At 43.0% G+C, this 21,732-nt stretch overlaps 1 protein-coding gene across 1 annotated transcript in view; it reads left to right on the forward strand.

The window, feature by feature from the left end:
- Window positions 1-322: 322 nt before the first annotated feature.
- POU2AF1 (POU class 2 homeobox associating factor 1) overlaps window positions 323-21,732 on the forward strand; it is a 228,482-nt gene continuing 207,072 nt past the window's right edge. The window contains exon 1 of the mRNA XM_085645816.1: window positions 323-463. Coding sequence (XP_085501942.1) covers window positions 448-463 — 16 coding nt within the window. The 5' untranslated portion in view covers window positions 323-447. The remainder of the gene's footprint in view (window positions 464-21,732) is intronic.

Below are 21,732 nucleotides of genomic sequence, written 5' to 3' on the forward strand. Positions count from 1 at the left end.
CCCTGGGGAATGAAGGGTCCGATGCAAATAAAATCACTTATTTTTACTAGAATCTATGAAAAACCGCACAATTTGTGAACATTGTCCATTACCTCCAGGATCAGTTTTCAAAGTAAAAATTGATTGGATTATGTCATTGCTGTGCTTTAATTCAGACCTGAAGTCTTCAATATCTGCGAACTGCAACTATGAGCAGCCAACTCCTGCGCGCGACGTGCAGAAAACAGTGCACACTGAAGGAAGCACGTGCAGTGTTCGTGGCTGCAGGTTCTGATGACATCATCCACCACAGTGGGAACCCGGGGCTTCTAAAAACGCAGAACGTTGAATCCGACGAGCCAGTTGTCGCGTTGCGTGGAAAGGAGCGCGGCAGTGTTTCCCAACGTGGAGCGGTGAATAGACAAGCTGTCTCCTTCCAAAAGAAAGGACTGTGGCGCGCCACAGAACATGCACTGGCAGAAAAGTAAGTTGCGTCATTTCTTCTATACCTACATTCATCGCACTTTTAAATAATAGAAGATGGAAATATAAAGAAATCTCCTTTGCTTTGCAAGTCGTACAGTTATTAAGGGCCTGCCCTGATGCACATACAGGCAGGGTGCAATGAAAGAGAGCACATTGCATGCTGATTTTTTGCGGGCCTGTCTATCGGTTTTTTTGCAATGCAACCTACTTATTAAAAGGATGTTGTGCCAAAGGTTCCTTCACAGGAGGTCCAAAGAAACCTACTTAATAAATATTTACCAGGCCGGTCACAATATGTGACCTCCAGTGAATGGGTAGGAAGGCAAGATGGTGGCCTGCAAGGGACAGTGTTTAACTATCCTTACATTTGCTTTTCGAAAAGGGAAATATGTATATATATAAATATATTGTATATATATATGCTATTTGTCCAAATCACCTGACATCGAAGCAAGTAAAACAGACACTCCAGAATATTAGGTAGAAGCTGTGATTTAATTGATGTGCTGTATGTGGTTTGGAGTGCCTGTCTTACTTGATATATGTAAGCCGGATGTTGTTGGATATCTATCTATCTATCTATCTATCTATCTATCTATCTATCTATCTATCTATCTATCTATCTATCTATCTATCTATCTATCTATCTATCTATCTATCTATCTATCTATCTATCTATCTATCTATCTATCTATCTATCTATCTATCTATCTATCTATCTATCTATCTATCTATCTATCTCTATATTTATATATTTATATAAGGATATATATATATATATATATATATATATATATATATATATATATATATATATATATATATATATACACACATATATATAAGTGAGTGTGCTTTACTAAAAATAATCCTGTTTGGGAGTATATTGGAGGGAGTAGCCACTGCCGGATGCACCCAAGGCCGCCAACACAACCCAAAAGTTACATTATCCCCAGGGACAGCTTAATGTTTGTGAATCAGATGCCGCCTCCTTTAAGGTGTCAGTATTTGATCAATTGTTTATGACCTGAATTTCAGTCGCAAAAAAACAATCCATTGCGACTCGCAAATACAAGGGTGAGGGAAGGACGCCAGTTTTCATGCATGAAAAATGTTTCTGATTCGTAAAGAAGCTTAGATACATCATAGAAAGGTTCATTCGAAATACAGACCCTATGTTTTGCAAATCATAGGCTTTTCGTCTACAAAACATCTTATGTATGAGGACCATAGTGAGGTAGATAGCCCAATCACAAAAGGGGTATAGGATTATCTTCCTGTGGCCACAAGAGAGTAGTTAGCCAACACACTGAAAATTATGTAAGTCTCTAAAATAAGTGGTGAAGGTATTACTTGATGGCTTTTTCACAACATGATCAAAAAAACAATTTCTAATTCTGGAAATTAGGCAGAGGAAATAGGCAACACATGTTTGCACCTACATCGTTTTTCAAACATTCTTTTATTTCCATGCCTAGCCTCCACTTTTCGTTCACTAGAATGTAACATCCACCTTCTGGAAAATCTACTTTTTCTTCAAGAAACTCAAAAAATTAAAGATAACAATTCTCGTATATATTGAGTAACATTGTGTGGGATACTACCTTCCAGCCTGCTTTCGTGATGTTTGAGCAATTCTACAATTCTCATGTCCAAGTGGAATAAATAAAAATAGTGAATTTCCTGTGTTGTATCATAAAGAACATGAGCTTTTTTCTATTTTTGAATACTGAAAATTTGAAAACTGAATTTGATTTGTTAAATATTAACCACTTTATAGCGCTTAAACACATATAGTGCCAATTTGAAACATCTGGTTGCGCTTGACCGGGACAAAGTCAAAGTTTGAGGCCGACCGCAATGGAGCCCTGGTCGTATACACTAATACACTCATTTTACCTTCGGACTTATAAACTTTTCTGGAGGATTTTCTCTTGACATCATGCAGTCCCCTCCTGCAGGCCAATTTCGATGCAATGTCGTCGGATTGCTTCTCCATGAGGCCCCGGTCAAATCCTGGAAGTCTGGGGTTCCATAGCTTTCAGCGGGACAAACCTGAAATCCAGGCAGAGTCACAGTTGAAGGTAGTCGGCTTGACTCTCGATGTCAGGTAGGTCCCCTTTTGGAGCTTTTTCCAAAAGTTCTCCAAACCTCTGAACTTCTTCCTGAAGTTACTCTTGAGTTTTCAAAATGTCCAAAACACAAATCTAAGGGTCTAGAAGTTCTGAAATGGTCCTTGGAAGTTTCGACTACAGTTCCCACAATGCACCAGGCCAAATCCTTAACAGCCCATTAGACCCACTAAAGGCTGGGGACTTCTTGGAGGACATGATGCAGTGATGCTCTGTTAACCTGTTGCTTTCAGGGAGTCCACTCCTTAATCCTTTTTGAAGCAAGGCAAAGTCCTCAAGGCTGTAGTTCCAAGTGTGAAACAGGAGCAGGCCTTCAAGGAACAATCTTGTGTAGTGCGGACGATGTTTCCAGCAGAGCAGTCCTCCTTCTTGTAGTTTCAGGCAGTGAATGTTAGCCTATGGAGCTAATAATATACAATGTGGGAAAACGAAGTTGGCAGTTTTTACCTCGGCAGGACTTATACAACTTATTTTATAATGTGCCTGCTTATAGTTACAAGGCACCCCACCCCTCTGCCACATAGGACAGACCTAGGGGTCACTTGCATGTAAAAATAAGGCAGACTTTGCTAACAATTTACTTTTAAAGACAGTCTGCACAGCAGGGTTGCCTTTAAATGTACCAACAGGCAACACAGTAGTACACACTCTAGTGCAGGAAATCTATCGTGCCTCTAAACCTCCATTTCCTATTATATACTAGGGAATTTAAGATAGATTGAATCTCCCTTGCTTTATTATATAGTTGGGGGACTTACAGGGGTCTGTCAGTGCCATTTGTAATTATACATAATTACCATATAACTTTTACATCAGAGCACTAGCCCTGGGCCTGGTTAGCAGAGAATAGGGCACAGTCAGAGTCAGTTACCGCCAGTACCAGTCAAAAAATGGAATGCTCAGGGCCAAATGGGGTGACCTTTTCACATGAAGTCATACATAACATGGGTTCTTCTCCCTGCAACAAATGTAATAAAAAACAAAAGAACTGGCCCTAAGCCACGCAACCAACTCCTATGTGTCGGGTGCCACAGGCTCTTCTCCCAAAGCTGTCCCTGCTGCCCTCGATCACAGTAGAAAGCCGTCCCTGCACTGACGGGTTCTCAGAGAGGCCCACCAGAATAGTCTGGGGTTCCTTTATGACATAGCAGCACTGAGTAACAGATTTTTCTAGCCACTGTTGCTGTATCATATTATTCATAGTATTATCATGTATTAAATGGATTTCGAATCCAGTTAATCATGCTAAAAGTACTCTACAAGAGATGTACAGAATAAAGTTATCTACTGCCAGGAAGGCAGTAGTGATTATTTTCCTTAAAGCAGACATAATGAACACAACAATCTTTGGCAGCAGACCACGCTTTTCTCATTCACACAAATGAAGCATAGTGCAGTACTCTTAATATATATAATAGTAACTCCTCTTATGTGTAGCACTTAGGAAAGGTCAATGTGTAAAACACTGTGGAGACAGAGGACAGCAGAGAAAGTAGGCTCAGGATTGGTGCCAAATTGTACCTTTTCTGCATTTCGTACTACCCCTACAACATACTCCTAAAATAGAGACTGACAGTTTGTGTTTTTTAGCAATAATTCTAGACAAATTTGGAAATCTGACATAGTAAAGTCATTACTATTGCACATTTATGTGGTATTTCCCCAGGTTTTTTCTTCTGTTGCTCTCCTCACATTTTTGGGCCATAGATCGCTGTGCACTTTACCCCTGCCACCCAGCAGTAAAGTGCTTATGCTTTCCTTTTTAAACATGTTAAAATTGGCATACAGCGAGTTGCCACATTTAATTTACTTTTAAGTCTCTAATATACTGTACTACCTGTACACAGGGTCGGTAAATTAAATGCTCCCAGAGGGCCAAGGCACTCATTTTGCCTCCCACTGCAGAAGACCTGTAAAGCATGTCTCCAGGCCTGCCAGTGCAGCCTGACTGATCAGTTTTTAAATTGCCATTTCTAACTGTCAAAATCACCCTTTTGACAGGCTTAAATCTTACTTTTTAATATCTGGAAGTGACCCTTACGGTAGGCCTCATTGCCATTGAGATAGGGTGCATGGTATTTAAAAGTAGGACATATAGAAAGGAATGTTTTACATGTCCTGGCAGTGGAAAATCCCCAACGTCATTTCTCACTGTGACATGGCTTGCTCTCCCACAAGAAAGCAGTTAGAAAAATGATTCAAGGACTTGTGTTAATGGTAATTTAAAACCCAACTAAATGGTAAAGTCAGATTTTACTTTACTAAAAAAGAAGAGAAACATTTAGGAAGTTGTCTCCTTTCTTCCTAAAATCAAAAGGCCTTTCTGTCTCTGTCCAACTGTCACCTGACCACTGATGGCTCCACTGTTGTGATGTCATACAATCAATCAGGGGTTTATAAAGCACGCTACTCACCCGTGAGGGTCTCAAGGCGCTGGGGGGAGGGGGGGGGAGGGGCAGCTCCGGATCAGTCGAAGAGCCATGTCTTGAGGTCCTTCCTGAAGGTGTACAAGGTTGGCGAGTGTCTGATGTTCACCGGGAGCTCGTTCCAGGTCTTGGCTGCGATGTGTGTATTGATCATAGACAGTGGACAAAGGGTCCTGGGAATGCACATGGCTTTACATCAATTAGCAACACTCTAGTTTGAACCTGAGCATTTTTGGATGAAATATGTAATTTGATTTTTGTTGAAGTGCAATTAACTGCATCATCTTCATCTCAATGGGATGCCGGTTTCTATTGAAGCAATAATGTTATACCAAAAGTACGTATGTCTTGGTGTCTGCTGTGCCATGTCCATGGGTTGTATTATGAACTCTGTCTCCGTTGCTGTGAAATATTTAACACTAGACCATTTTGGAGTGTGAGGGTTTTCCAAGGTGTCACTTGGTAAGCTTTAGCTTGGTAATGACTGAGAAAGGTAGAAAAGCGCCCCCTGGGGATTCTATTTAGGAATAGACCTCTTTTAATGTACCTTACACTGGGTGACAATTGTTGTAAGAAGGTGTAATATTGATGAGGTTACTGATTCCCTCTCCTTCCTACCGCATACTAAAGCGGTTGCGGGCATGTGCTTTAGCTTAATAAAAACCTTTAAAAAAATGTTTACGTTTCTCCTTTTGCCTGCAAGAAAATCTGTTGCGGTGGCTTTAATACTTTCACGCATTGATTATTGCAATGGCCTCCTGGCTGGAGTCAACAAGGCTGTTTTAAAGAAGCTTCAGGTGGTACAACATGCAGCAGCACGTTTGGTGCTCAAACTCCCTAGAAGATCCTCAGCTTCTGCAGCACTGAACAGCCTTCATTGGCTCCCGGTTCATAAGAGAATTCTTTTTAAGATTCTCCTGATCACCTTTAGAGCAAAAATGAATACGGGTCCTAAATTCTTGTTGGCACGTTTTGTTCCACACATAACTACTAGACTGCTTAGGTCCTCTTCAGCAAATCTCCTTAAATTGCCCAATTTCAGATATAAACTAAAAGGTGCCAAAACCTTGGCCTTTCTGGGTGCCAGAGCCTGGAACAAGCTCCCTGCACAGATTAAATCATGTAACACTGAACTCTTATTTCGGAAATCCCTAAAAACATGGATTTACGGCATCACTGATGATTGTTGTCTTGCTCTGATTTACTGTCTTGATCAGGTTACTTTTTTTCCTCACTCCATGACGTTAGCGCCAAGATACTCCTCGTGGAGTGATAGCTGCGCTTTACAAATAAATTCTCAAATTCAAATTCAAATTCATTGTTCATGTGGATGTTGACAATTTTCTGTGACAGGAGGATCTAAATGTCATCCTCAGAGGAGACTTTTGAAATAAAGTTGTGTGTCATCCAGATGCTGGTATATTCAGGAGATTTGTTTAAATGTGAGGCCCCAAGTGATTTCATTGAAAGACTGGAAATTGTACAGGAGAAGATGGACCCCTGTTGAACGCTATGCATCAGAGAACTTTGAGGCACCATTTGCTCAAATTGGTGGTAGCTCCTTAGTATGACCTGATGTGTCCAGATGCTGTACAAGTCCCACTGACTACAAATATCTGGGGCCATATTTACTACCAACTCATGCAACCAAGCGAGCAATAAAGTTGCTGTTTTGCATTATGTAAAATGGAGAGCACAGAAAGGTGCCATATCTACTTAGAAATGGCACACTTCTGCTCTGTCCTTGCGCTGGCGCACTTGAAGGTGTCTAGCGCCCGTGGAGGCACACTTGTGCCTTGCTGCAAGGGCACCTATGTTATGACCGGATGGTCTGTGCAGGAAGGGGTACTTTCCTGCACAAAAGCAATCCTTAAAGGCATTTTCCCTTTTCTATGTGTGATGTGAAATGCAGCACACATAGAAAAAAGAAGCAACAAGGAGATATAAAGATATTACTCCTCATTGTGCCTGGGTCTGGGAGGTAGCATCTTGGCCCAATCCCAGGTTTACTGACCTTAGTAAATCTGGGATTGTGTCAAATTCCATGGGTAGAGCTATGGGAACATCCACGTTCCACCCATGGAACTCTTCCATGACCCTAAGCATCGCTATGTGCTGCATTGCATTGCATTGTTTTGTATTTTATAAACCACGCAAATCCTATATATATATATGGATGTGCATTGCCCTACATAAACAACTATCCTAACCTGGATCAGGGCTCTAGGCTTGTTCTGGGTGACGGACGGTTTGTATCTTTAAACATAATTCTAGAGTAATTTTCAGAAGCACGGGCCAGAAAAGAAAAAGGTATGCTTTATGACTTCTGCAACGGAACCTATAGGAATAATACATTAGCATAATCATTCAATTTTAGATTTTTCCTGGGAAGACACTAGGTCCCACATTTACTAAGGACTTGTTTTGTGCTTGCAGGATGCAAGTCCTCACAAAGCACCACAAATGCATATCTGGGATTTACTAAGGCACGTAAAGCCACCCTATGTGGCTTTTCATTGTCTAGCAAATACAGAGTAACTCAACGCAGTGAATAGTACTTCCTTGCATTACTTTGTGTCACTGAAGCGTTCCATGGGTGGAGAATGGGCATTTCCATTAATCCACCCATAGATTTTTAGGCAATCCCAGATTTACTAAGGTCAGTACACCTGAGTTTGCGCCAAAAGGATGCACCTAGCAGACCCAGCAGTAATGTGGAGAAATATCTTTATTTCTCCATGTTACTTTCTTTTTCTATGTGGTCCTGTACTTACTTTGGGCAGTAAAAGGCTACTTTTGTGTACTTGCTGTGCACTTTAAAATGTGTTTTTTCACCAATCGACACATGCAAGGCAGTTGTTCACATGTCAAAACTAAAGAAAGGGAGTGTTTAATCATGTCGGCAGTGCAGGAAAGGCGCACTTGCCACAGGCCCGGCCTCTTGTTTGCACCATACGGACGCATTTTAAGTTTTACATAAGCATCGCCCTCTGCCCATTTTTCCCTAGAGGCCATGATAAGTAGAATGGCAGGGACAGAGTACAACACAAAGGAAGTGTCCCCCACTGCTGTTAGAATTGTAAAATATGGCAATAATCAGAGTCTCTGGGCCTCCTGCAGCAGTGGAGCCTACGCCGCTGATTGTGAAGCTGCTGAAGGGATAGGACTGTCCCAAACTGGCAAAGCAGATCCCTTAGACCACTTCCCATGATCCAGCTTTGACATCAACATGCACTGTGTACCACCCTCAGCAAATGCCTGCTGGGAGACGCCCATGCTCTGCCAGCACACCTGCCACCAGTGTCTTCTGAGTAGAGCTTCAGCCGATGGTTCACCGGCAGCTGTTGAAGCATTTGTCCTTTAGGCACACCCTTTGACCTCTACATCGATGGTCGTACTCACCTATAAGGCAATTGGGTAGTGCCTGGTGGGCTGGTCCGACAGGTCAGTGTGTGGGCCATTTTTGGGATGTGTGTGGGCCTGTTTTATGGTCTGCAAGCATCGGTTTTTACTGTTGAAATCCCTTATCTTCAAACAAACATTGCCTGCAGCTAGTTCAAATCCATGCAGTCTTCCATACCTTGCAAAACACTTATAACCTGTGTCTTTGCAAGTTCAAAAGTGTCCCAATTTGCAAAGATGGTTCACTTTTTTTGCTTCTTAATTCACTTTTAGTTTGATGCCCAGGCCATTTTCTCTCATGGTCTGACCTTGTCTACATCTGGTCTAAATATGCACTGAACCCTACCTCATTCAATTCTTCTCATGGCCTCATCCTCTACAGCTGCCTTACCTCTTTTACTATGCTCCATAGACAACCAAATTCCATTACGTGACTATTTTACTTAGTTAAAGACAGACCATCACTGGCTCCTTGTGGCCCAAGCAGCTCTTCCTAAGGCATTGACAATCATTCATTTTCATAGAGAGCGCTGCCAAAGTGTGAGATTTATTGACACAGTGCCATGACTTCAAGAAGCAACATGCCCTCCAGAGCCTGTCTTTTGGCTGTCATCCCTCGCCTCATGTCGCCTGCCATGGTACACTTTCAAGAGGATTGTGAAACATAAGTGAACCGCTGTCTCTTCGCTTTTCTTCTAATCCTACTCTTTTACAAAATAAAAAAAGTTTCTGATTTCGCGCCTGCATACATCTAAGTTCTAACAGTGTCATTTAATGTGTTTCCGACAGCCCACCAGAACGCCAGGTGAGCAAATTCCCATACCACACGACCCCCCAGACTTTGAGGTACCTACTAGAGGTGGATCTAAATGGCGTTTTTCTCTTTAGCATAATTGCTGCACAATTACTTGTAATTATGCGTAATTACTTGTGAAGCGTAATCCAGCATATATCACTATTTACCTAGCCCACATTTTGGGCTAAGAAGCACTACATGCCACAGGGCATGAACAGCAGTACATAGCAGCCGTTCTCTGTCTCTTAGGGGCATATTATCAAGCCAGGCGATAAAATTATCGCCGCTTTAGCGGCAGAAAACTGCCGCTAAAACGGCGATAATGGTCTTGATAATATGCTCTATGGAATTCCAATTGAAGCCCATGTTAGATGTGAAGGACATCTAACCTGAGCTTCAACTGGAATTCCATAGAGCATATTATCAAGCCCATTATCGCTGTTTTAGCGTCAGTTTTCTGCCGCTAAAGCGGCGATAATTTTATCGCCTGGCTTGATAATATGCCCCTACGTTCGTAGTTCCTATGCTGCTGCAGTCAGATTTTTGCCCCGAATTACTCTTAATTATTGAAGCTGGAGTAATGCTAAGGAGTCAAAAGAAAAGGATTCCCTTGGATAGCCTGAAACTATACACACTAAATATTAGAACAAAAATGTTTACCACTGTATATAGCCCAAGCAATGAACTGAATAATACATCACTAATACAAATTAATACAAAAATATATTTATTTGCACCATTAACTAGTTACATATACAAAGAAAAAATAAAATCGATAGCTACAAAATGATTGCTTTAAGTAGCACAGGTGTACATTCCAAAATTTATTTTTGCACATATATAAAATATCCGTTAAAAAATACACAACAAAAAAACCATTTGTAGTTAAAAACAATTCTTTGAGAGAAAAAAGGAATTAGACGTTGAATTTAGTCTTAATGAAGAGCACATTCGTCTGAAAGAATTCTTATTGATTGGAACTTGATATTTATTTCTCATTTAGTATCTAATGGACCAAATCAAACAACGAATTGTGTATACAGTTGCGTCAACGCGTTTCGATGGTATCAATCAGTTTAGACCATCTTTATCAAGACAATGATATAATTCTCTCGTTGAAATTATTCATATATCTTGAGCTATATCCACTTATAAATAGAAACTCGCCATATAGGAAGTAGTTCTATCAAGATCATAGGCTTCGCCTTTATGTGAGATCGTATCGCTGTATCAAATAAGCTTTGCAATTCAAGATCCTTAAACGATGTTAAGGCTACGTTATTCACAATTATTTGTAATATTGCTTTGTTTCTTTTGCTTCAATCGGCCTATCACCTCCAGGGTCTCTATATAACGTTGAAGGATATCGTTAGTCTGTTCTCAAGGATATGCCTGATGTGTCTGTATGGAACTGAGATATAACGTCCCCAACGTGCTCCTCGGAGCTCCTCATTACAAGTACCCTATTTCCCTTGGACTAGATAAGGGGTCTCTCTCTACTTTTCCTAGTAATGCTAAGGAGGCCCTAACTAGGGGGCCAAGAGCCTATGGCGGGATGGAGGTCCTGGTGCAGGTGCTGGTGGTCGTGGTGGCAGATGACGCCCCTGGCACCAGCCTACAAAATGCACAGGCATTGGTCGCCGGGCACACGGTGACCCGGAAGTGTTAAAACACTTCCAGGTCACCTGAAACTGCTTCTTGCCGGACCCCTCCCCATTAAAAGTTGCAGTTTAGTGCTCTCTTTTAACAGCTCACCGTCTCCAGAAGACTGATGCTTCCGGCTGCCCCCACTGGGCAATACTAATCTGTTTTTGTCCCGCCCACCATGACCTGAAGCAGCAGTTTTGTTGCTAGTACTGAAGTTCTCCTGTTGCAGGTTGCTATGTGTTTTTTCCTTTTCAGCTTCCAGGATGTAAGGGCATTGTTTGTGTTTACAGTGTGTTTTATGCTTATTTGCAATTGAACCCTTTTTCTTGTTGTGAATAAATTGTTGTCGTATTTTATGTTAGTATCCTTGGTCTGTGGCGATGGGTTAATGATTGGTGGGGCATTTACGGTCCATAGGAGTTATCCTTTTACCTGGGATAGGTGGGGACAGCGGTCTCTCAGGGCCCTCCAGGGGGTGCTTCTGGCAAGTCGGCTAGAGAGTGCAGGGGATGTGGGAGTGCAGAATGCCAACAGGCCTCTTGTTACAGACGCATGGGTGCCAACGCTAGCAGCACAGGCCCTTGGGGGGGTATTTGAGGGAGTAGGGGGCGCCTGAGGTAGCTAACCTTTGTGGGCAGACAGGCCCCCTGCACAAGATCACTAAGGGGCACCTTGGACTAGTCATGATCTCACTCGTAGGCTCAATGCAGGATACACAGGGACAATGACTAGTTTATGGTTAGGAATGGCTATGTATTAGAGTTTCTGTTAAGGTTAGCCATAAAAAATTGTAAATAATACTGTATTGAAGTGTATCTGGTGTTTCTGCGTATTAATGTTGTAAACTTATATTTAAAGTTTTTAAGTGTACTTTGTGTGTAATAAATATGGCCGGGGCTTTAGGAACCCTAACCCAAATGTTTCCGAAAGACATGTGTGGTGTATTCCCTGCCAAAGGGGGGATGATGTGGGGTGGGGGGGTTGTAGGTGGTCTGCTACCAGGTTAAGGGGCTGGGTCGTGGCAATACCTGACCATATTATTTCGGTAACTTTGCATCACAAAAGTAATGCGTAAATACCGGAATTACTCAGATTACTTCAACATAATTAAAATTTCACCCTGGCCTGATACCTGCCTACTTGGCGGGGATCAATGTGATGAAAGTGCATTGACCAGTAGGACGGATGCAAGTTTGTCATGTTTGAATGGATAATGGGCTGCCATGCTGTTTTGCCCTGCTGTATGTTTTTTTTCTACCCAAGAGGGACTTTGTTGCTGAAAAGACAAAGACAAATACGCCTAGCATGCAGAGTGGTATATCCTTTTACATCAATGACATTCTCAGATTTCCTTTCCTGGGAAGGCCAGACCTCACATGTCTGTCCCAGGTAGGAGAATTCAACACCGTCCTGACATTAACCGAGCTGTTCAGCGGATGACAAACTGAATGGTCAGTTTCTGACAGCAGAGCCAGCTGAGGCTATATTATCAAAAACCCAATTGTTTCCTACTCTAAATCAGACTGGGGAATCACAAGTTTGGCTGGGGTATAATTTGCCAATTAATGTTGGAGTTCTTGCTCTGCCCAACTCTAATGGGCTCATCTTCTGAATTCTAAAATTGGATGCATCATACACTTTTCCTCTAAAGCACTATGCTTCATCCACCCCTGACAATCTGTTAACTACTGCTTATTTTATCTATAGACATGGTGTATCATCCCCAGTCAATAGCGTGTCAAAGCCAAGATACCAGGGGAACAATAGATAATCGTGATTTGTCAGTAATTGTACATGCTAGTAGCTGCCATATGCAATGTTAAAATGACACAGGATCAACCAACAACTTTGTTAGTGTTGTCTTTTGGGACGGAGCGAATATTGTTTTCTGAACAGTAGCTGATTAAGAGCTAGGGGGCATATGTATCAAGCGAATTTTTAGTCGCAAACGCTGCGATTCGCAAAATACAGCGTTTGCGATTAAAAATTCGCAAAACGGGATGTATTATAATTCCCAACGCAAATTTAAGGAATCGCTAATGTAGTGATTTCTTAAGTTCGCGTAAGCATTTAAGAAATCGCAAATTGCGATTTCTTAAATGAAATGTAACACTCACCAAAGGATTGCGATTAATCCTTAAGAAATCGCAAATTACCACCAACTACTAGTTGGTGTTAATTTGCGATTTCTTTTAAAAATGCACGTTTTGTAATTTTACAAAGAGCCACGTGACGCACATACATGCCCTTAGGGCATGTATGTGCGCCATATGACCACACATGCTAATTTCAGGGGTGTATCAGGGTGTCATCTTGACACCCTTGCACCTTTGAAATTATTCTCAAATTGCGATTAGCAAATTGCGATTCGCAATTTGAGAATTACTTCCCATACATTCCTATGGGTCTCCTGGCCCATAGGAATGAATGGGCAGGTATTCCTTAATTGCGATTTCGCAATTTGCTAATCGCAATTAAGGAATTTTAAGAAATCGCAAAAAGTTTGCAATTTTTTAAATACATCCCGTTTTGCAATTCTCAAATAGCGATTCCTTAAAAATCGCTATTTGAGAATCGCAAATGGTGATGTTGATACATATGCCCCTAGATGTATCAAAGTGTTTTACCCATTGTGTGTCTATAGGAAAATATGTTCGTACATACGTCTTTAAATTCATAGCCCTTCCTGGAAAGAAATTCCATTGCCTGGGACTAAAATGCAAAAGAATTGGGGCCCCTCCACAGGTCTTTGCAGTAAAAAGACTTTTCAAGGAGACATTGGTGCTGGAGAAGAAACCTTTGTTTGTTGAACAATACATATTTTATTTTAGGTAAAGAATGTGAATATGTATATGTAGGTTCATGCTAATATTTTGGCGACCAGAAATGATTAGGAAGTAAGGGATATATGCCTAGGTAATTCGCCAGTCCCCTCAAAGAATGCACAAATATACTTCAGTTGACGTTTGATCTTTTAGTTTGAAGGTTATGACTTTTTTTGCCATATAGTGATCCTATCAAAAATATGTTTTTCGTGGTTTTTCATATTGAGAAGATCCCAGCATTAGTTTGTTTTTTGAGCTACTCATTAAAATACTGTGCCATCAAGGAGTGGGCGATTTACTATGGGGGATAGTCTATGGTTGGCAAATTCATCCACCCCTAAAACATACACACCACAAGCCCACACTCTAAAACAGGCTATGCTACAGAAATATGTGATAATGCCCGCACAGCAGATGCAAGAAAAATAGAACCAACTTCTGAGAGTTTCAGATGACAAAATCGAAAGAAGAAACTGCCGGGTGGTTCTCTTTGTGACTTTTTTGGACTGAGAGGTTACCTTTCCTGGCAAAAGAGATCTTGAAAACGTCTGCAAGCATGTGATCTTACCGAAACTTTGAGTCAAGTTCATGTGAGCGTTCAGTCCCAGCTGCTGGGAAATGTTCGAGCTCTTTTCTTTCTGAAGATATTTTCCATATGAAATAAGAAACGAACAATAATCTTTTGTGTGTGTTGCAGTTCCTGGTGGTAAAAGCTAATTTACTTGACAAGTAAAGGTACCAGAAGTGAGAATATGTTTACGAATAAACTTACAACGGGTTCTGTACATATTACATCACTTTTCTTACTTTCCTCCAGGCCTCTGGTGGCTAGGTAGGACAGCCATTCCTCTATCTAGGCCTCCACCAGAGTATCTTGGTGAAAGACCATGTGTGAGTAAGTTCTCCCCAGCCGCGGTCCGTGCAGGTAACGGCAATGGGGCGGTGGGGCAGCGTGCGGGGGGATTTCGAGGAACGATGCGGAGGGAAAATTAATTATTTATTTAATTTTCCCTCAACATCCTCCCTTGAACCCCCCCCCCCCCCCCGCGTGGCCCCACCGCTGTTACCTGCAGGGACCGCGGCTGTTCTCCCCTTAGAAAGAAGTGTCACCCTCTTTCTCTCCTCCTGCTCCATCTACATGGTATTGATGTTTGTTGGTGCCCCTAGTCTGCAGACTTTGCCCTGTTTCCTGCCAGTCCCGAACTGTGCCTTGGCTGTCATCTGCAAAGAAAGAGGGAGAGAGCAAGGGTCATCAGTTACTTTGTTTACATCTTCACATGCAACAAAATGAAGGTTGAGAATTTTTTTTTTTAGATATAGGTTAGACCTCAAAGAACCGTCATTAACTCTTATCCTAGTCCCTGTGACCTCCTCTTGGTCATACTAGCTCCCCCAATCCATTGCGAACCAGATCTGAAGATGATACATGTTGAACCTCCAGTGCATACAATTGGAATTGAATAATTCACTCAAGCCATGCCATGTCAACATTCTCTCATGATGAAACTCACAACTGTAGGCCTAGCTCTGAAGTCATTATGTCACACTAGATGAACGTGGTTTTCCTATTGCGTGGCATGTAACAGATGACACGTTCATAGCAAATCTTACCTTAAAAGTCATACAGCAAACAAATGATGGACGTAATGCTGACAATGCAAACATTCTCCCCCAGTCAAAAGATCTGGGTTAAATCCATCGTTCTTTTGTTAAAAGTCATGGCACAACAAGGCATAACATGTAAACAAATACAAGATTAATGAGCTGAAAAAGTACTCCCCATTGTGCGGCTGTTTATGGGTCTCGAGATCATCATGGAGGTGCAGCCAGGCCTTTGGCTGGATCTTCTGGACTGGTACAGTAGGGGTGAGCCTGGGATGTCTGGTGTGGTACAGAGTCAACCTACTCAATATGTCCTGGGCATATCTGAGTACCCAGATTCAGAGAACTCCCGGCACATCTTGCTTTTTGTGGCTTTCCTCGAGGTAAAGGCCACAACAGCGCACTTCCTGGCAGTCTCAGTCTAACTTGCAAGGTGTGGCTTTTTGGCCAGTTGGTGTCTGTCCACCATACACTTGAGGATGTTGTGAAAGGACGTCATCCCTTTTCCGATGATGCCTATTTTCTTTTCAGTGCTGTGGGTGCCATCTCTGGCCAGTCCTAATCCATTTCAAGGAGTCAGTAGGTTGACCCATTCACAGTAAGAGGTCAATCCTGTCTAAAAGTATAGAGGATTCATCAGTGGCATATTCTGAAATGTTGCTATTCAACTTCTGGCTATACACAGCTAAGAAAGCTGCCCTTTCCATGTAAATGTATGCAGTGCTAATTCAGAAAAACAGGAAAAAGAAAGAAGCGTACAAATGGCCTGGATTTATAGAGGAACCCTAGTGGTGGCATGCATCTCTTACCAAGTACAAAAAAAACACTAGAAATAGCAATTTAGGAAAAGTTTATTTTTAAGACAGGTACATGTCTACATATATGTGTAGTCAGTATACTTATCCACACACAGGAGTGTGCCATGAAAAAAGTTCAAATGCGGCATCAACTGCAACACTGAGTTACATTAGGTACTCACACGATGATCCAAACACTTAGGGGTCCATTATGATGTCGGGCGACCGGTGGTGGCGATCCCCCGACATCTTCCCCTGCCCGCCTTCCATTTACCCCCCACCATATTACAATGGCGGGGGTGACAGGGGCGGAAGGAAAGACCGCCCGATGCATTTTCGCTGGCAGGCAATCGTTCCGATTGCCTGCTGGGCAGAACTCGGGCCTTATATGGTGGCAGTGTCTGGAAGACACTGCCATCCATATCAGGATGCCTGGCGGAGAAGGCCTTTCCATGGCGGCAATGCTGCCCTGGAAAGGCATGCAGTAATTGCTTTGGGGGCCCGTTGCAGGCCCCCGGGCGGGTGGGGGCAGCACCCCCCTACATTGGCATGCACAAGGTGGCAGGCATCGCGCGGTGCCTGTCACGTTGTGCATGCCAATGCACAACATGCACATTTAATATTGTGGCGGGTGCTGCTTACAACACCACCCGCCACAATGTTAAATGTGCGGAATGCGACCGCCAGGGTGGCAGCCGCATCCTAATGGGCACAGCGGGACCGCCGCCGGTCGGTCCCGTTCACCGTTACGGTGGCGGGCGGACTTTATCCGCCCGCCATCGTGATGGCCCCTTAATTCCGAAGTGTATTCTGTGTGCGCATAACAGGTCTGTCGTGAAGGGGCTTCTGATGTGTGTTAATCACAGCAATGCCATGCCACAGATACACATGCGGTCCCAGATTTATTTAACTCCATTCAACTATCAGGCACATAGTACTGTAGTCCCTGTCAAGCCACTGACGTGTAATGAATGACTGGCAGAAATGAAGCCATCATGTGTCCAACCAGAAAATAGGGCATTGACATGAGTGAAGTAACCTCTGCCATTGCATACACCATGCATGTTGATGGTGTGCCAGCAGTATTTATTGCTTTAATGGTGTGCAATGTGCCAGATATACCATAGTGGGAGAGTCTCTGCCTCCATATTCTCTCTCTCTTCCAAAAGTATTTGTTCCTCTGGATGAGAGCCAATGCAACAAACACTTTTGCCAACATTGTGGGCAAAGTGGTCTACTTGTTTATTGCTTTTTTATGGCAAATGGCTGATAGTGGGATGGGGCTGAGCTGGTGGTGCTTGTGTTGCAAGTACTATCAGTGGGACCCTTCCAAATCGACTCGTGTTTTAAAGATGAAATAACTCTGTTGGATTTTATTGTCAGTCTGTTGTCGTTTTCTTCTACGTGCATTTTGTTATGTCATTCTGTAAGTGGGCATGTTGTGTATAGAATGCATAATTTTGCTAACGTGTCCTTCTGTGTACATTGATTACTGTTTAATGCCATGTATGTCTCCCACATACGTTTTTATCTTATACAAGTATGCTTCTTGAATGAGCATGCATCATATCATTGTCCTGAACGTCTACTTGTGTTGATTGTTATTTATATTCCTTTTTTTGGTATTTCCCTCAGGTCCTAATGCTGTTATACCCTGGCTCCATTGGTTTGTGTGTGGTTTGAGACTTGCTGCAGGGCTAAGCTGGAGTAGATTTGAGCCTCTTTGTGCCATGCTACGTTTTAAGTATGTGGGATTCAGCTTTTGTGAACCACTTCTGACCAAGGGCCTGATTTAGATCACAGCAGACCTGTTGCTTTGAGATTTAAATTTAGGTGGACGGGGTATCCATTACTGTTATGGGGTAACCCAACGGCCGAAATCTAAATCATGCCCTAAAACGTTTGTAGCTGTATTCTTGCATGGGTATTCATGTACTCCTCCTTGATTTTTCTTTGGGCCCCCCATTTTGAAACAGATATCCCTCATTTTCCAGTCACTTTCCCTTACCACCCCCACAGTTAAGCCTCACAGAGAACTAGACACACACTGCATAATAATAGGCCTATGAGAGAATGGAAGCCAAGATGCATAGACATTTGCATGTATCTTTTAGCAGTGTGAAACGTGATAAACGTGAAACGTTGTCTTGTAAAAGTTCATGAATGTGGAATTACATTGTGGAATCTTGCTTGAAAATTGAATGCAAGGATATGCCTAGTGAGATACTGGTAAGGGACTGGCATAAGGAGACATTGGACGAATCTCCTGCAAGCTATTTTCTGCTCAAACCAATGTTGCATAATGTAAAAATCACAATAGTTTAAATTTTTCTGGCATAATAAACATTTTACATTGATCCAGTATAAGCCTGAGCAAAGCACTACGCTATGCTCAAGTAGTTTGCGAAGTTTGCGCTACTTCGCACTACGCGAATTGCACGTAGCACAGTGCAAACACGTGTAGCATAGGGTAGCATAGTGCAGCGGTCATTTTTTGCTAGCTCGCGGTCCTCAACGTCAAGTTGGCGCCCGCGAGCAATCAAAATGACATCCCAGCGACGCATTTTCCTCGTTCGCGATCAGCAGCATCAAGTTGCTGATCGCGAGCGTGGCAAATAAACCTCCCGGCGAGCTTCTCAATGCGGGGAGATCAGGTTTCTCATTGCAAGTGGTCGCATATGCTCGCGACCGCTCGCGATGTGAAACTACCAGTCCGTGTTGAGAAAGCTGCCGCTCGAGTAGAAATCTACTTGAGCGGCAGGAAACGACCGCTTGCACTGTGCAAGATGCAGTTTGCACAGATTGCACAGTGCGGACAAGCATCTGCCACTGTGCAATCAGTGCGAACAGCATCTTGCATAGTGCACTACGCAGTTTGCGAAGCTACGCGTAGCTCGCGTAGTGCGAAGTGCACTTCGCATAGCTACGCGTGGCGCTACTTCGCAAACTACGCCCAAGGTTAATCTAGTACCGATATAAGAATATGTGAGGTAGCATTACAACAATACTGCTAACTCATGCTCCTAAAGGGTGGATACATGCGAGCTACTGAAAACTCGAACCATGCTCAAGCCAGAAGTCTGGCTCTGGCTCAGTTCCAGGTCCTCTTGGACTTCTGCCTACCACCCACACTCTACCTTTATGTGCAGACAAATAAAAACAGAGCAGAATCCTTTGAGTAAGAAGGAGAGAAAGAGATACCCCTGTAGTGGCTGAATTGTATAATATGAAAGCAGAAAACCTAGGACCAATCCTAACTTCTCTGCTTGACCAAACTGTGTTATCCTCAGCAGAGAGTTTATTTCCCCATCCTTAACACATATAACAGCACGTTTAAACACCTGTGTCCAGGGCCGGACTTGCTGTAGTGGGCACCAGGCATTTTCCCGGTGGGCTGAAAGGGTGGAGACCGGTTTTGGAGCAATGGAGGGTGCATTTTTTAGAGGAGGCCGGTTTTGCAGTATTGCCCCCCTGTAAAAAAGTGGCAGCAGTACTTCACCCTACTACCCACCCCGCACAACCGCCCTGGGGCCATTGCTTCTTACTAGCACCTTCCTCCCCCAGGGCTGGCTGAATTGCCAGGGCTGATTTGTGTTCCCAGCCCAGGTCTCTCTGCGTCCAGGATGTGCGGTGGAAAAAAAGCCTTGTGCTTGAATTAATAGCCTATAATATTGCTCTATCTAGAAAAAGAAACTAGCTCACATATATGGTACAGATGACAACTGACTTGCCTCTTAATTCACTGACCACATTTCCTTCAGGGTGAGGGAAGAGGAATGTTTCCAAGTTCATGTTTAAAAATTAATAATCTGATGTGCTAAGGAGAAACACTTCCACATGTTAATTTTTGCATGATGTTTGTTGCATTTACATGTCGACAGTTTTTGTGGCACATGTTCATGTATGAGCTCTTAGAGCCAGAGCCCCCCCCCTTTGGCTCAGTTCTGGCTCAGCTCTTCCTGTTAATTTGTCCACCGCTAATAAAGGGCCTTGTGCAGGGTCGCAACAGAGCTCCCCAGCAGGGGGCCCGCACAATTCACCTCAAAGGGGGGGGGCCCTTGGGTTGGCCACTGGCAAACAAATAAAACACTCAGAAGCAGCATGGCAGTCAGGGAATGGGTAATATGGGCCCCCTCACCTTACCCTGCAGGGGGCCCCCTGAGGTTGTGTTGCCGCTGGCCTTGTGTATCAGTCACTTGCTCTCCAGGAGGTGTGCAACATTCCCCTAGTCCTACTCAAGTAGGCAAAAAAAACAGTTTCTCTCCAATTAACACCGAGAAAAACAGATGCCTTCGGAGGGTTTGCAGTTCCACTGTCATTATCATTTCAATTTTCCTAACGAGGAAGGAGTCTCATGCAAACGAGCAGCACGGAGCTGGATTGGCAGGAAGGTGAGGAGTCTTTGATAAGAGAGATAGAAGCCATTCACCTTTCAAGGTTACCTTCCAAGTGTTTATTTTTTTTTGCTTGAATATGTCAACCACCTTCTCATCAATCACCCGAGATAAGCCCCGTGTACATTCTCTGAACACTGTTCCAGACCATGCCACTCTGGAATTTTGAGTATTTTCATTGTCTGAACAATGATTTCTGTTGTATTACTTAAGAGGTTTTTAACTTCTATGTAATTGCCATGTCAGAAAGGGAATTTGCCCAATGTCCTGTTGCCTCTAGGGCTATGTGCTTTTTCAAACAATTAGCATAGTTTATTTATTTTGTAACTGGTTATTGAACTTCTGCCAATATTGTAGCTGTTTACCTCAATGTAGGTTTTACTGTTCTCATTTCGTCTATACAATTTCTGTGAGACTCAATTGTTTGCATTCATCTTAATAGTTGTAATTGTTTCTAAATCCTTGATCAACCACATTAGTATCAGTTTGTTGTTCTCCTCAGTCTCCTCTGGGCACACACTCTTTTCCACGAGATTTCAATATAAATTTAAATTTAATTGATTTGGCTCCCTGGTAAGGAAAGCTGTCCCTTCTCTTAGGCTAATTGCCTCACACGAGTTTAAGCACTAAAAACTATGGGGCATATTATCAAGCACGGCGTTATAATTATCGCCACTTTAGCGGCAGAAAACTGCAGCTAAAGCGGTGATAATGGGCTTGATAATATGCCGCAGAGAATTCCAATAGAAGCCCATGTTGACACCAGAACATGGGCTTCTATTGGAATTCTCAAGAGCATATTATCAAGTCCATTATCGCCGCTTTAGCGCCAGTTTTCTGCCGCTAAAGCGGCGATAATTTTAACGTCTTTTCTTGATAATATGCCCCTACTTTATTTCTAAGTTACAACCCAGGGGCAGCACAGAGGGACCCCCTCCTGCCCCCAGTAGCCCATAACACTTCAAGGGGGCCCCAATTCAGTCCAATGCCAAGAATTATCTGTAGGATATGGGAGACTCAAGCGCACCTCCCCGCATCATGCAGGGGGTCCCATCATTCAGCATAACTCTATGGCAGGGGTCTAAAAACTCGGGGGTGGGCCCCCCAGGGGTCCTTAGGTGATCCTAGAGGGGGTGGCAGGCTATGGCCAAAAGAAGCATTATGCTCTGTAATGGGCCATCACTTACATCTTTTGTCATTTATATCCTAGCTGGGAGTATGTGTCAAAAGGTCAGGGACTCCAAAA

Source organism: Triturus cristatus, chromosome 3_1, assembly GCF_964204655.1.
Source record: "Triturus cristatus chromosome 3_1, aTriCri1.1, whole genome shotgun sequence".
NCBI classification, from domain to species: domain Eukaryota; kingdom Metazoa; phylum Chordata; class Amphibia; order Caudata; family Salamandridae; genus Triturus; species Triturus cristatus.